The 16,150-nt window shown below is 53.6% G+C and overlaps 1 protein-coding gene across 3 annotated transcripts in view; it reads right to left on the bottom strand.

Annotated features, from left to right (window-relative positions):
- lrrc69 (leucine rich repeat containing 69) overlaps nucleotides 1-16,150 on the bottom strand; it is a 142,211-nt gene that overhangs the window by 29,099 nt on the left and 96,962 nt on the right. For 2 of the 3 annotated variants that reach the window (XM_072467998.1, XM_072467999.1), the window contains exon 6: nucleotides 9,457-9,558. The exons of the other annotated variant lie outside the window; for it this stretch is intronic. In XM_072467998.1, the coding sequence (XP_072324099.1) occupies nucleotides 9,457-9,558 (102 nt within the window). The remainder of the gene's footprint in view (nucleotides 1-9,456; nucleotides 9,559-16,150) is intronic. 3 annotated transcript variants of the gene reach the window in all.

The following is a 16,150-nucleotide window of genomic DNA, read 5'->3' as shown; positions in this document are numbered from 1 at the left end:
TATAATCCCCTCCAAGACTTTACCCACTACAGATGTGAGGCTCACCGGTCTATAGTTGCCGGGGTTGTCTCTGCTCCCCTTTTTGAACAAAGGGACCACATTTGCTGTCCTCCAGTCCTCTGGCACTATTCCTGTAGCCAATGATGACATAAAAATCAAAGCCAAAGGTCCAGCAATCTCTTCCCTGGCCTCCCATAGAATCCTAGGATAAATCCCATCAGGTCCCGGGGACTTATCTATTTTCAGCCTGTCCAGAATTGCCAACACCTCTTCCCTACGTACCTCAATGCCATCTATTCTATTAGCCTGGGGCTCAGCATTCTCCTCCACAACATTATCTTTTTCCTGAGTGAATACTGACGAAAAATATTCATTTAGTATCTCGCCTATCTCTTCAGACTCCACACACAATTTCCCATCCCTGTCCTTGACTGGTCCTACTCTTTCCCTAGTCATTCGCTTATTCCTGACATACCTATAGAAAGCTTTTGGGTTTTCCTTGATCCTTCCTGCCAAATACTTCTCATGTCCCCTCCTTGCTCGTCTTAGCTCTCTCTTTAGATCCTTCCTCGCTACCTTGTAACTATCCATCGCCCCAACCGAAACTTCACACTTCATCTTCACATAGGCCTCCTTCTTCCTCTTAACAAGAGATTCCACTTCCTTGGTAAACCACGGTTCCCTCACTCGACGCCTTCCTCCCTGTCTGACCGGTACATACTTATCAAGAACACGCAGTAGCTGATCCTTGAACAAGCCCCACTTATCCAGTGTGCCCAACACTTACAGCCTACTTCTCCACCTTATCCCCCCCAAGTCACGTCTAATGGCATCATAATTGCCCTTCCCCCAGCTATAACTCTTGCCCTGCGGTGTATACTTATCCCTTTCCATCATTAACGTAAACGTCACCGAATTGTGGTCACTGTCCCCAAAGTGCTCTCCTACCTCCAAATCCAACACCTGGCCTGGTTCATTACCCAAAACCAAATCCAACGTGGCCTCGCCTCTTGTTGGCCTGTCAACATATTGTTTCAGGAAACCCTCCTGCACACACTGTACAAAAAACGACCCATCTATTGTACTCAAACTATATCTTTTCCAGTCAATATTTGGAAAGTTAAAGTCTCCCATAATAACTACCTTGTTACTTTCACTCATATCCAGAATCATCTTCGCCATCCTTTCCTCTACATCCCTAGAACTATTAGGAGGCCTATAAAAAACTCCCAACAGGGTGACCTCTCCTTTCCTGTTTCTAACTTCAGCCCATACTACCTCGGAAGAAGAGTCCCCATCTAGCATCCTCTCCGCCACCGTAATACTGCTCTTGACTAGCAGCGCCACACCTCCCCCTCTTTTGCCTCCTTCTCTGAGCTTACTAAAACACCTAAACCCCGGAACCTGCAACATCCATTCCTGTCCCTGCTCTATCCATGTCTCCGAAATGGCCACAACATCGAAGTCCCAGGTACCAACCCACGCTGCCAGTTCCCCTACCTTGTTTCGTATACTCCTGGCATTGAAGTAGACACACTTCAAACCACCTACCTGAACACTGGCCCCCTCCTGCGACGTCAAATCTGTGCTCCTGACCTCTATACTCTCATTCTCCCTTACCCTAAAACTACAATCCAGGTTCCCATGCCCCTGCTGCATTAGTTTAAACCCCCCCAAAGAGCACTAACAAATCTCCCCCCCAGGATATTTGTGCCCCTCAGGTTCAGATGTAGACCATCCTGTCTGTAGAGGTCCCACCTTCCCCAGAAAGAGCCCCAGTTATCCAAAAATCTGAATCCCTCCCGCCTGCACCATCCCTGTAGCCACGTGTTTAAATGCTCTCTCTCCCTATTCCTCATCTCACTATCACGTGGCACGGGCAACAACCCAGAGATAACAACTCTGTTTGTTCTAGTTCGGAGTTTCCATCCTAGCTCCCTGAAAGCCTGCCTGACATCCTTGTCCCCTTTCCTACCTATGTCGTTGGTACCAATGTGGACCACGACTTGGGGCTGCTCCCCCTCCCCCCTAAGGACCCGGAAAACACGATCCGAGACATCACGTACCCTTGCACCTGGGAGGCAACATACCAAACGTGAGTCTCTCACGCTCCCACAAAATCTCCTATCTGTGCCCCTGACTATAGAGTCCCCAATTACTAATGCTCTGCTCCTCTCCCCCCTTCCCTTCTGAGCAACAGGGACAGACTCCGTGCCAGAGGCCCGTACCCCATGGCTTACCCCTGGTAAGTCGTCCCCCCCACAAGTATCCAAAGCGGTATACTTGTTTCTCAGGGGAACGACCGCAGGGGATCCCTGCACTGACTGTTTTTTCCCAGTCCCTCTTACAGTTACCCACCTATCTCCAATCTTTGGTGTAACTAATTCCCTGAAGCTGCTATCTATGACCCCTTCTGCCTCCCGAATGATCCGAAGTTCTTCCAACTCCAGCTCCAGTTCCCTAACTCGGTCTTGGAGGAGCTGGAGATGGCAGCACTTCCTGCAGGTAAAATCAGCAGGGACACTAACTGCATCCCTCACCTCAAACATCCTGCAGGAGGAACATTGCACTTCCTTCCCTGCCATTCCTCTAACTTTCTACCAAGATCTGGCTAACAACTAAATTAAATTTTTATAAAAAATAATAATAATATAATAAAATATGGTACTTGCTTCAGACCAATGGGTTTTATTACAATGGGTTTTATTACAATCTGGAATGAAAAGTCTAATAATGACCATGAAACCATTGTCAATTATCATAAAAACCTATCTGGTTGACTAATGTCCTTTAGGGAAGGAAATCCGTTCTAGTCTACATGTGATGCCAGACCCACAGTAATGTAGTTGACTCTTAACTGCCCTCTGAAATGGCCTAGCAAGCCATTCAGTTCAAGGGCAATTAAGGATGGGTAATAAATGCTGCCCCAGCCAGTGACACCCACATCCCATGAAAGAATAAAAATAAATTAACTGTAAAGCACTTTGGAATGTCCTTACGTCATGAAAGTCACGAGATAAATGCAACTTATTCCAACTGTTGCTAAACTGAATTGCATTACAATGTTCTGCACAACCAATGTCAAAACTAGGTATTCATTTATTAAAGAAAATTAACTAACATTCCATTAATCACCTTTGAAACATGTGGACAAGAAAGTACAAAGACAGGCACTTATCACAAAATGTTCGGCTCCAGTATACCGATACTATTAGCCCCCATTGTTATCTTCATAAGCAATCGATCTCACATGACTAGCCAAACTTTGATGCACTGTCAATTCAATATATTTAATCGACAGTCAAATTTCAACATCTGCATCATTGCAATATTAAAACTGCACTGATTAAAAATTGGACTGCAGTAGATTTCTCCATTATACCATTATATTCAACGCTGCTGTGCGAGTGTATTATGATAGACTGATGTGGGATTTGTAAATATTCACAATCTATTTAATATTGAAAATATCACCAATAGCACTGTCAATCAGTAATCTCTTACCATTGTGAAATACAAATTTGTTTCTTTTACTTTATAAATCATTAACACTTAAAAAGGTTTTAGCAAAGAACTGTTTAAAAATAAGTCAAAGATACCATATCAAGGATACGCTGGAGAATTCTTGAGTGAAGGATATCTAGCATCAGTGTTTACTATACTTATGGGATGTCAGAAATTATTTCTAATTATTAGTATGCTTTACAATAGCAGAGATCACTTCTAAATGTTGCTGATTTCCCTCTGATGTATCCTCATACATGATATATTGAGAATCAGTAATAGAACTTCACATAATCACAGAATAATACAGTGCAGAGGAAGCCCTTTGGTCCATTGAATCTGCACCGACGTGTGAAAGATACTTGACCTGCCTACCTAATCTTATTTGCCAGAACTTGGCCCATAGCCTTGAATGGTATGATGTGTCAAGTGCTCATCCAAATGCTTTTAAAAAGTTGCGAGACAACCCACTTCTACCAACGTAACAGGCCGTGCATTCCAGACCATCACCACCCTCTGGGTAAAAAAGCTTTTCCTCAAATCCCCCCAAAACCTCCTGCCTCTCACCTTGAACTTGTGGCCCCTCGTAACTGACCTTTCAACTAAGGGGAACATCTGCTCCCTGTCCACCCTCTCCATGCCCCTCATAATCTTGTACATCTCGATCAGGTCGCCCCTCAGTCTTCTCTGCTCCAGCAAAAACCACCCAAGCCTCTCCAACCTCTCTCCATAACTTAAATGTTCGGGGAACACTTCAGCAGTCAAGGGCATTCAGCCTCTGATCTCCGGGTAGGCGTTCTCCAAGGCGGCCTTCAGGACGCGCGACAACGCAGAATCGCCGAGCAGAAGCTTATAGCCAAGTTCCGCACACATGAGTGCGGCCTCAACCAGGACCTGGGATTCATGTTGCATTACATTCATCCCCCGCCATCTGGCCTGCGAAATCCTACCAACTGTCCTGGCTTGACACAATTCACACCTCTTTAACCTGGGGTTACCCCATCTCTGGATCTGTAAAGATTTAATCACCTGCTAATGCTCTTATTCCAAGCATTGTCTTGCATCTTTGAATCTGTCTATATATATGTTTCTGGAACATACCCCTTCATTCACCTGAGGAAGGAGCAGCACTCCGGAAGCTAGTGATATCGAAACAAACCGGTTGGACTTTAATCTGGTGTTGTAAGACTTCTTACTGTGCTCACCCCAGTCCAATGCCGGCATCTCCACATCAAGAATCTTACCATTAGCCCAGTACTCTGTATTCCTGTTACCCCTTCCAAAATGAATCACCTCACACTTTTCTGCATTAAACTCCATTTGCCACTTCTCAGCCCAGCTCTGCAGCTTATCTATGTCCCTCTGTAACCTACAATATCCTTCCGCACTGTCCACAACTCCACCGACTTTAGTGTCATTCGCAAATTTACTCATCCATCATTCTACGCCCTCCTCCAGGTCATTTATAAAAATAACAAACAGCAGTGGCCCCAAAACGATCCTTGTGGTACACCACTAGTAACTGAACTCCAGGCTGAACAGTTCCCATCAACCACCACCCTCTGTCTTCTTCCAGCTAGCCAATTTCTAATCACCCTCAATCCCATGCCTCCATATTTTCTGTAATAGCCTACCATGGGGAACCTTATCAAACGCTTTACTGAATTCCATATACACCACATCAACTGCTTTACTCTCATCCACCTGTTTGGTCACCTTCTCAAAGAACTCAATAAGGTTTGTGAGGCACGACCTACCCTTCACAAAACCATGTTGACTATCCCTAATCAAATTATTCCTTTCTAGATGATTATAAATCATATCTCTTATAATCCTTTCCAAGGCTTTGCCCACAACAGATGTAAGGCTCACTGGTCTATAGTTACCGGGGTTGTCTCTACTCCCCTTCTTGAACAAGGGGACAACATTTGCTATCCTCCAGTCTTCTGGCACTATTCCTATAGACAGTAACAACATAAAGATCAAAGCTAAAGGCTCTGCAATCGCCTCCCTAGCTCCCCAGAGAATCCTAAAATAAATCCCATCCAGCCTAGGGGACTTATCAATTTTCACACTTTCCAGAATTGCTAACACCTCCTCCTTATGAACCTCAATCCCATCTAGTCTAGAATATTCTCCTCGACAACATTGTCTTTTTCCTGTGTGAATACTGACGAAAAATATTCATTTAGTGCCTCTCCTATCTCCTCGGACTCCACGCACAACTTCCCACTACTGTCCATGACTGGCCCTACTCTTACCCTAGTCATTCTTTTATTCCTGACATACCTATAGAAAGATTTAGGGTTTTCCTTGATCCTACCTGCCAAGGACTTCTCATGTCCCCTCTTGGCTCTTCTTAGCTCTCTCTTTAGGTCCTTCCTGGCTAACTTGTAACTCTCACATCTCATCTTTACATAAACCTCCTTCTTCCTCTTGACAAGTGTTTCGACTGCTTTAGTAAACCACGGTCCCCTCGCTCGACCACTCCCTCCCTGCCTGACAGGTACATACTTATCAAGGACACGCAGTAACTGTTCCTTGAACAAGCTCCACATTTCCATTGTGCCCACCCCCTACAGTTTTCCTCTCCATCCGATGCATCCTAAGTCTTGCCTCATCGCATCATAATTGCCTTTCCCCCAGATATAACTCTTGCCTGGCGGTATATACCTATTCCTTTCCATCACTAAAGTAAATGTAATCGAATTGTGGTCACTATAACCAAAGTGCTCACGTACCTCCAAATCTAACACCTGTCCTGGTTCATTACCCAGTACCAAATCCAATATGGCCTCGCCTCTCGTTGGCCTATCTACATACTGCGTCAGGAAACCCTCCTGCACACATTAGATAAAAACTGACCCACCTAAAGTACTCGAACTATAGCGTTGCTAGTCAATATTTGGAAAGTTAAAGTCCCCCATAACAACTACCCTGTTACTTTCGCTCCTATCCAGAATCATCTTTGCAATCCTTTCCTGTACATCTCTGGAACTTTTTGGAGGCCTATAGAAAACTCCCAACAGGGTGAAAACATTCAAACCCTCCACCACCAATGAACAGTGGAAACCTTGTGTACCATCTACAAGATGCACTGCAGTAACTCACCAAGGTTCCTGGGAACTCACCAAGGCTCCTCAGGCAGAACCTTCCAAACCCACGACCACTACCATCTAGAAGGACAAGGGCAGCAAATACATTGGAACACCACCACCTGGAAGTTCCCCTCTACGTCACTCACTGTTCTGAAATATATCACCGTTCCTTCACTGTCACTGGGTCAAAATCCTGGAACTCCCTCCCTGGAATACCTACACCACATGGACGACAGCGGTTCAAGAAGGCAGCTCACCCCACCTTCTCAAGGGCAATTAGGAATGGGAAACAAATGCTGGCCTGGCCAGCAAAGCCTACATCCCGTAAAAATTATTTTTTTTAGAATCTGAGAATCTTGGAGCCATCTCTATGGCCTGTTATTCCATGATCCTTCACTTTGACTGCATCAGTGAGTTATTGGAAGCTTTCAATTATCCAGTGCAACTCCCCTTTAAAAGGGCAAGACTGTCTTTAAGTCCTGGAGTTTAGCTTGAAATGTGCTAGCCTCACACACTTACCACACAGAAGGAGGTTATTTGACCCACTGAGTTCATACTGGCATTACAGCAATTCAGTAAGTCCTATTCCCCTGTTCTATCCCCATAGCCTTAAAAGTGTAATTCCCTCAAATACTTAACCAATTTCCTTTAGAAATAGTCAATCGACTTGCTTTGTAGGCAGCAAGTTCAAGGTCATTACCATTTACTGCATAAGACATTCTTTTCTCAAATCCCACTTCCCTGCACCTTTTGCCTAAAAGCTTCAATCTGTATCCCTTAGCTCTTGTACTAACAGCTGATAGGAATCTTTGCCTATCTTATCGAAACCTGTCATAATCTTGTGACATCTTTATCAAATCTCCCTTCAATCTCCTTTGCTCCAAGCCCTAACCATGTAGCTAATGTTTATCAACCCTGAGACCGTTCTGGTAAATCTCTGCACTGTCTCAAGGTCTCTCACATCTTTCTTAAAGTGCAGTCCCAATACGATCCTATTGTGCAAGCAGTCACCAGCAAAATGGGTAAATCCTAGCTGCACACTACAATCACTTAAATGAGGAGGCAGCACAAAAGTTAACAGATAGTAGGCAGTGGACTTGTGTCCAAAAAAACTGCAAACCAATTATTAACCCATTTTATTCACTGTTTCTTCTGTGTTCTCCTGTAAACATCATACTTAGAATTCAGTATTCAAAAGATTGTAAATTGGAAATTATATTTTCATTGCTCCAGCAAAACAAAAATTGAAAAACATTGCCATAGTTCATACTTCAAATGCCATTTGTACCTGTTTCACTGTAAACAAATTGGTCTTAAGATTTACAAGCAGGATATAAATGGTTAGGATCCTGCTTTATTTTGACAAATATTTTGAAGTGTATGTTGTTTGATCATAGCCAAATGGTTACGAAAGCAGAAGATACTGAAGTGAACTAGTAAAGTTCAATCATTCTCTGCATGCTGACTAAGAAACACAATTCCAGATTCCAGGAAATGTGTTTAATTTGTAGCAGTATTCCAATGTATTTGAACTGAGTTCCTTCAATAAACACAATGGAAGCTATTCAGATGAACTATGTTGTTTATCACTCAGTTATGAAGAGAAAATGTAAAGTTCTACACTCACTGCTTAAATTTAAGTTCATTTCAGGAATTTAACAGCACAACCATATTGATTTCAGCAAATGTAATGCCTTCTTACAGAATTCATGTAATTCCTTTTATTAATTATTTTCATACATAACAAGAACCAGACGAGTGTTCAAGATATGTGAATACGTTCAGCAATCACCAACATTAATCGTGAAAGCATTCTACAACAGACCATGGTGGAAACTACATAAGTCAGTCAGCATCTGTAAAGAGAAAGGACAGATTATGATTTTCAGATTCGAAGACCGCCATCACACCAAGAACATAATCTGTCTGTTCTCTTTACAGTTGTAGCGTACTTGCAGCATTTTATTTTAATTTTTATTCAGATTTTTGGAATTTGCATATTTAAAAATTTACTAAAATATTTTATAATGCATGGAAGAATCACAGGATCCCTGCAGTGCAGGAGGTCATTCGGCCCAGCGCTTCTGCCCCGGCCCTCTGAAAGAGCACCTACGCAGGCCCACCCCGCCCTAGTTTAAACCCGTAACCTAACCTGCACATCCCTAGACACTAGGGGGAAATTTAGCATGGCCAAAACACCTAACCTGCCATCTTTGGGCTATGGGAGGAAACTGGACCACCCAAAGGAAACCCCCACGTTCAAACTCCATACAGAGAGTCACCCCAGGCCAGAATCGAACTCGATGTGGCAGCAGTGTCGCTTCATCTTTGTAGCTTGCTGGTTTTTTATTATTTTTAACAGGCACAACATTTTAGTCATGCACTTGACTAATTCCTTAAATATAGCTTGTAATCTAAACTGAAACTCTAATCTAGTAGTGGTAGTGCAACACTGTTGCAAGTACTATTCTTCCAATAAGGCACAAGTCTGCTACATTGTTAATGAGCTTATCTTTTTCTTTTCACTAGGGATCACTGTCATGGCAGGCTTCTGTGACTTAATCATGTAATTTGAACTGAAATGCTGTTGTACATTATTTGAGATGGAATGGTGTTAGGTTGAATATCATTTCATATCACATACTCTCAGCATAAATCAAAATATTTATTCAAGAGATGTTCCAACAATGAAGTAGCTCAAACACAAATAAAAAGCTTTGGTTTTATTTCTTTTAGATCTCTGATAAAGAGGGGATTGGATTATTAGTTTTAACTTCCTTAATGAATATGTAGATTGCCCCCACAACTGTGATTTTTTTTGTCAGAAATATCTTGAGTAATCTTTAACAATTACCTGGAGAGTTAAAGCTTCATTCTGTTGTGTTGACATAGTGAGGTTTTTTTCCAATAGGGGATTCTGTTCATAGTAGAATTCTTCCAGTTTAAGCTCCAATAACTTGACAATTCAAAGTACAAAATAAATAATATCTTTGGTAAGTGTATACAATTAATTTGATTTATCTATAATATTTTAAAAGTCTTGCACCTACGTATATTTTCAGTTGTCACATATTTCTGTTTCACACTTTTGCCTGACTCTTTGGACAAATGTGTCAAAGAAACAGTAGATGAAGAATGAAGAAGTAGAGAAGATATGAACCAAAAACAAGGTAAGCAACTAAACAAAATCCAAATAAGAAGCTTGCAAAGAGTTATGAAAACAACTAATCCTGAATGGTCTAAAGAATCTATATTTTAAAAATAAGTAGAAACAACAACTGTATCATTGTAATTATTCAAAATATATCTCAAAATATTTTTCAGTTATCAGGTTTGTCTCAGTAACTGAATATTTTGTCCAAAAATCAAAAAGGGGGACTATCAATGAAGTGGACAAATTTTGCAAGTTTCCATTAGCACACACATTAAAGGAAATTGGACAATTACAGAAAAGAAGATTCAGGGGCGTCATTCTCCGACCCCCCGCCGGGTCGGAGAATGGCCGTTGGCCGCCGTGAATCCCGCCCCCGCCCCCGCCGAAGTCTCCGAGGGGAGAAAAGTCGGCGGGGCGTTAATGGCGCCGCTGCCGCGGAGAATGTCACGGGTCTGCGCAAGGCAGCCGATTTTCGGCCTGCCGATATTCTCCCTTCCGGATGGGCCGAAGTCCCGTCGACGTGATGACCGTTCACGTCGACGTCAATCAAACCTCCTTTTCATCGGCGTGACCCGGTGCTCCAGGCTCACGCCGACCAGCGAGGAGGTGAGTGACGGCCTGGGGGGTTGGCTCTGGGCAGGAAATGGCGTGGCCGCAGACTGATTGCCTGAGGAGAGGTGTGTCTCGGCTTGTGTGTGTGTGCGGCGGGGGGGGGGGGGGGGGGGGGGTGTGGTTAGAGTAGGCTGGGCTCCGGGGGAGTGCCGGGAGGGGGTCTGTGCCGGGGTGGAGGTTGGGGGTTGGGGAGGGGGTCCGTGCCGGGGTGGAGGTTGGGGGGGGGTCCGTGCCGGGGTGGAGGTTGGGGGTTGTGGAGGGGGTCCGTGCCGGGGTGGAGGTTGGGGGGGGGTCCGTGCTGGGGTGGAGGTTGGGGGTTGGGGAGGGGGTCCGTGCCGGGGTGGAGGTTGGGGGGGGGTCCGTGCTAGGGTGGAGGTTGGGGGTTGGGGAGGGGGTCCGTGCCGGGGTGGAGGTTGGGGGTTGGGGAGGGGGTCCGTGCCGGGGTGGAGGTTGGGGGTTGTGGAGGGGGTCCGTGCCGGGGTGGAGGTTGGGGGGGGGGGGGGTCCGTGCTGGGGTGGAGGTTGGGGAGGGGGTCCGTGCCGGGGTGGAGGTTGGGGAGGGGGTCCGTGCCGGGGTGGAGGTTGGGGGTTGTGGAGGGGGTCCGTGCCGGGGTGGAGGTTGGGGGGGGGGGGGTCCGTGCCGGGGTGGAGGTTGGGGGTTGGGGAGGGGTTCCGTGCCGGGGTGGAGGTTGGGGGGGGGTCCGTGCCGGGGTGGAGGTTGGGGGTTGTGGAGGGGGTCCGTGCCGGGGTGGAGGTTGGGGGGGGGGTCCGTGCTGGGGTGGAGGTTGGGGGTTGGGGAGGGGGTCCGTGCCGGGGTGGAGGTTGGGGGGGGGGTCCGTGCTGGGGTGGAGGTTGGGGGTTGGGGAGGGGGTCCGTGCCGGGGTGGAGGTTGGGGGGGGGTCCGTGCTAGGGTGGAGGTTGGGGAGGGGGTCCGTGCCGGGGTGGAGGTTGGGGGGGGGTCCGTGCTAGGGTGGAGGTTGGGGGTTGGGGAGGGGGTCTGTGCCGGGGTGGAGGTTGGGGGTTGGGGAGGGGGTCCGTGCCGGGGTGGAGGTTGGGGGGGGGGTCCGTGCCGGGGTGGAGGTTGGGGGTTGTGGAGGGGGTCCGTGCCGGGGTGGAGGTTGGGGGGGGGGTCCGTGCTGGGGTGGAGGTTGGGGGTTGGGGAGGGGGTCCGTGCCGGGGTGGAGGTTGGGGGGGGGTCCGTGCTAGGGTGGAGGTTGGGGGTTGGGGAGGGGGTCCGTGCCGGGGTGGAGGTTGGGGGTTGGGGAGGGGGTCCGTGCCGGGGTGGAGGTTGGGGGTTGTGGAGGGGGTCCGTGCCGGGGTGGAGGTTGGGGGGGGGGGGGGTCCGTGCTGGGGTGGAGGTTGGGGAGGGGGTCCGTGCCGGGGTGGAGGTTGGGGAGGGGGTCCGTGCCGGGGTGGAGGTTGGGGGTTGTGGAGGGGGTCCGTGCCGGGGTGGAGGTTGGGGGGGGGGGGGGTCCGTGCCGGGGTGGAGGTTGGGGGTTGGGGAGGGGTTCCGTGCCGGGGTGGAGGTTTGGGGGGGGGTCCGTGCTGGGGTGGAGGTTGGGGGTTGGGGAGGGGGTCCGTGCCGGGGTGGAGGTTGGGGGTTGTGGAGGGGGTCCGTGCCGGGGTGGAGGTTGGGGGGGGGGGTCCGTGCTGGGGTGGAGGTTGGGGGTTGTGGAGGGGGTCCGTGCCGGGGTGGAGGTTGGGGGGGGGGGTCCGTGCTGGGGTGGAGGTTGGGGGTTGGGGAGGGGGTCCGTGCCGGGGTGGAGGTTGGGGGGGGTCCGTGCTGGGGTGGAGGTTGGGGGTTGGGGAGGGGGTCCGTGCCGGGGTGGAGGTTGGGGGTTGGGGAGGGGGTCCGTGCCGGGGTGGAGGTTGGGGGGGGGTCCGTGCCGGGGTGGAGGTTGGGGAGGGGGTCCGTGCCGGGGTGGAGGTTGGGGAGGGGGTCCGTGCCGGGGTGGAGGTTGGGGGGGGGGTCCGTGCTGGGGTGGAGGTTGGGGGTTGTGGAGGGGGTCCGTGCCGGGGTGGAGGTTGGGGGGGGGGGTCCGTGCTGGGGTGGAGGTTGGGGGTTGGGGAGGGGGTCCGTGCCGGGGTGGAGGTTGGGGGGGGTCCGTGCTGGGGTGGAGGTTGGGGGTTGGGGAGGGGGTCCGTGCCGGGGTGGAGGTTGGGGGTTGGGGAGGGGGTCCGTGCCGGGGTGGAGGTTGGGGGGGGGGTCCGTGCCGGGGTGGAGGTTGGGGAGGGGGTCCGTGCCGGGGTGGAGGTTGGGGAGGGGGTCCGTGCCGGGGTGGAGGTTGGGGGGGGGTCCGTGCTAGGGTGGAGGTTGGGGGTTGGGGAGGGGGTCCGTGCCGGGGTGGAGGTTGGGGGGGGGTCCGTGCTAGGGTGGAGGTTGGGGGTTGGGGAGGGGGTCTGTGCCGGGGTGGAGGTTGGGGGTTGGGGAGGGGGTCCGTGCCGGGGTGGAGGTTGGGGGGGGGGTCCGTGCCGGGGTGGAGGTTGGGGGTTGTGGAGGGGGTCCGTGCCGGGGTGGAGGTTGGGGGGGGGGTCCGTGCTGGGGTGGAGGTTGGGGGTTGGGGAGGGGGTCCGTGCCGGGGTGGAGGTTGGGGGGGGGTCCGTGCTAGGGTGGAGGTTGGGGGTTGGGGAGGGGGTCCGTGCCGGGGTGGAGGTTGGGGGTTGGGGAGGGGGTCCGTGCCGGGGTGGAGGTTGGGGGTTGTGGAGGGGGTCCGTGCCGGGGTGGAGGTTGGGGGGGGGGGGGGTCCGTGCTGGGGTGGAGGTTGGGGAGGGGGTCCGTGCCGGGGTGGAGGTTGGGGAGGGGGTCCGTGCCGGGGTGGAGGTTGGGGGTTGTGGAGGGGGTCCGTGCCGGGGTGGAGGTTGGGGGGGGGGGGGGTCCGTGCCGGGGTGGAGATTGGGGGTTGGGGAGGGGTTCCGTGCCGGGGTGGAGGTTGGGGGGGGGTCCGTGCTGGGGTGGAGGTTGGGGGTTGGGGAGGGGGTCCGTGCCGGGGTGGAGGTTGGGGGTTGTGGAGGGGGTCCGTGCCGGGGTGGAGGTTGGGGGGGGGGGGTCCGTGCTGGGGTGGAGGTTGGGGGTTGTGGAGGGGGTCCGTGCCGGGGTGGAGGTTGGGGGGGGGGGTCCGTGCTGGGGTGGAGGTTGGGGGTTGGGGAGGGGGTCCGTGCCGGGGTGGAGGTTGGGGGGGGTCCGTGCTGGGGTGGAGGTTGGGGGTTGGGGAGGGGGTCCGTGCCGGGGTGGAGGTTGGGGGTTGGGGAGGGGGTCCGTGCCGGGGTGGAGGTTGGGGGGGGGTCCGTGCCGGGGTGGAGGTTGGGGAGGGGGTCCGTGCCGGGGTGGAGGTTGGGGAGGGGGTCCGTGCCGGGGTGGAGGTTGGGGGGGGGGTCCGTGCTGGGGTGGAGGTTGGGGGTTGTGGAGGGGGTCCGTGCCGGGGTGGAGGTTGGGGGGGGGGGTCCGTGCTGGGGTGGAGGTTGGGGGTTGGGGAGGGGGTCCGTGCCGGGGTGGAGGTTGGGGGGGGTCCGTGCTGGGGTGGAGGTTGGGGGTTGGGGAGGGGGTCCGTGCCGGGGTGGAGGTTGGGGGTTGGGGAGGGGGTCCGTGCCGGGGTGGAGGTTGGGGGGGGGGTCCGTGCCGGGGTGGAGGTTGGGGAGGGGGTCCGTGCCGGGGTGGAGGTTGGGGAGGGGGTCCGTGCCGGGGTGGAGGTTGGGGGGGGGGTCCGTGCCGGGGTGGAGGTTGGGGAGGGGGTCCGTGCCGGGGTGGAGGTTGTGGGGGGGTCCGTGCTGGGGTGGAGGTTGGGGGTTGGGGAGGGGGTCCGTGCCGGGGTGGAGGTTGGGGGTTGGGGAGGGGGTCCGTGCCGGGGTGGAGGTTGGGGGGGGTCCGTGCTGGGGTGGAGGTTGGGGGTTGGGGAGGGGGTCCGTGCCGGGGTGGAGGTTGGGGGTTGTGGAGGGGGTCCGTGCCGGGGTGGAGGTTGGGGGGGGGGTCCGTGCTGGGGTGGAGGTTGGGGGTTGTGGAGGGGGTCCGTGCCGGGGTGGAGGTTGGGGGGGGGGGTCCGTGCCGGGGTGGAGGTTGGGGAGGGGGTCCGTGCCGGGGTGGAGGTTGGGGGGGGGTCCGTGCTGGGGTGGAGGTTGGGGGTTGGGGAGGGGGTCCGTGCCGGGGTGGAGGTTGGGGGTTGGGGAGGGGGTCCGTGCCGGGGTGGAGGTTGGGGGGGGTCCGTGCTGGGGTGGAGGTTGGGGGTTGGGGAGGGGGTCCGTGCCGGGGTGGAGGTTGGGGGTTGTGGAGGGGGTCCGTGCCGGGGTGGAGGTTGGGGGGGGTCCGTGCTGGGGTGGAGGTTGGGGGTTGGGGAGGGGGTCCGTGCCGGGGTGGAGGTTGGGGGTTGTGGAGGGGGCCCGTGCCGGGGTGGAGGTTGGGGAGGGGGTCCGTGCCGGGGTGGAGGTTGGGGGTTGGGGAGGGGGTCCGTGCCGGGGTGGAGGTTGGGGGGGGGGGTCCGTGCTGGGGTGGAGGTTGGGGCGGGGGGGGGTCCGTGCCGGGGTGGGTGATGGGAGGGCAAATGAGTTGGTCCACCTGGCCAGGTGCCAGCCTCCAACAGTTGGACCCATGCGGTCCATGCCACCTGGCTGGGGGGAGGAGGGGATATGGGCAATGATGACATGTCGTCATTCCCCTCCCCCCCACCAGGTCGTCATGTTTTCAGATCATCCAGCGATGTTGGCCGCCGTGGTGGCAGCCGCTCATGTCTATGTTGCCCTGGATGAGGAGGAGGAGGAGGAGGAGGAGGAGGAGGAGCGTGCCAGAGAGGCGGCGCAGGCTGCCGCAGAGGGGCAGGCGGCAGCCGCCCAGGCTGGAGGGACACCTGACCGACAGGACGAGGAGGGGGAGGAGGACGTCGCGGCCCCACGGCAACGGAGGCACCCGAGGGTGCCCCGTGTGTACCGGCCCCGGCAGTCATACCAGGACCTCACGGACCGGGAATGCAGGAGGAGACTCCGGATGAGCCGGGAAACCGTGGCACACATCTGCCACCTGCTGGCACACCTGTCACCGCATGGCACTGGCGGGGGACACCCTCTCCCCGTGTCCGTCAAGGTTACGGTGGCCCTGAACTTTTATGCAACGGGGTCATTCCAGGCACCGAGTGGGGACCTGTCCGGCATATCGCAGACATCGGTGCATCGGTGCATCCGGGCAGTGACAGATGCCCTTTATGCCATGGCGCACCGCTACATCCGCTTCCCCGTGGACCGGGCCAGCCAAGATGCCCGGGCCGTGGGCTTCTCTGCCATTGCCGGGTTCCCCATGGTCCAGGGCGCGATCGATGGGATGCACGTCGCCGTGCGGCCACCTGCAGATAACAGGGCCGTGTTCACTAATAGGAAGGGGACCTATTCGATGAACGTACAGGTGGTCTGCGACCACCGCATGATGATCCTGCACGTCTGCGCCCGTTACCCAGGCAGTGTACACGACTCATTCGTGTTGTCGCGGTCATCCATCCCCGGCATGTACGAGGGACGCCATCCCCGGCTGAGGGGCTGGTTGCTGGGCGACAGGGGCTACCCATTGCGATCGTGGCTGATGACGCCTATACGGAGGCCACGCAATGAGGCGGAGAACCGCTACAATGATGCCCATGTAGCGACAAGGGGAGTGATCGAGAGGTGCTTTGGCGTGCTGAAGATGCGTTTCAGGTGCCTGGACCTCTCTGGGGGCGCCCTCCAGTATCGGTCAGATAGGGTCGGCCGCATCATTGTGGTGTGCTGCGTCCTGCACAACATAGCCCAGCAGAGGGGCGATGTGCCGC

This window comes from Scyliorhinus torazame, chromosome 11 (assembly GCF_047496885.1).
Source record: "Scyliorhinus torazame isolate Kashiwa2021f chromosome 11, sScyTor2.1, whole genome shotgun sequence".
In the NCBI taxonomy this organism is placed as follows: Eukaryota; Metazoa; Chordata; class Chondrichthyes; order Carcharhiniformes; family Scyliorhinidae; genus Scyliorhinus; species Scyliorhinus torazame.
Note: the sequence above shows the minus strand (reverse complement) of the source record. Positions and strands in the feature narration are given on the sequence as shown.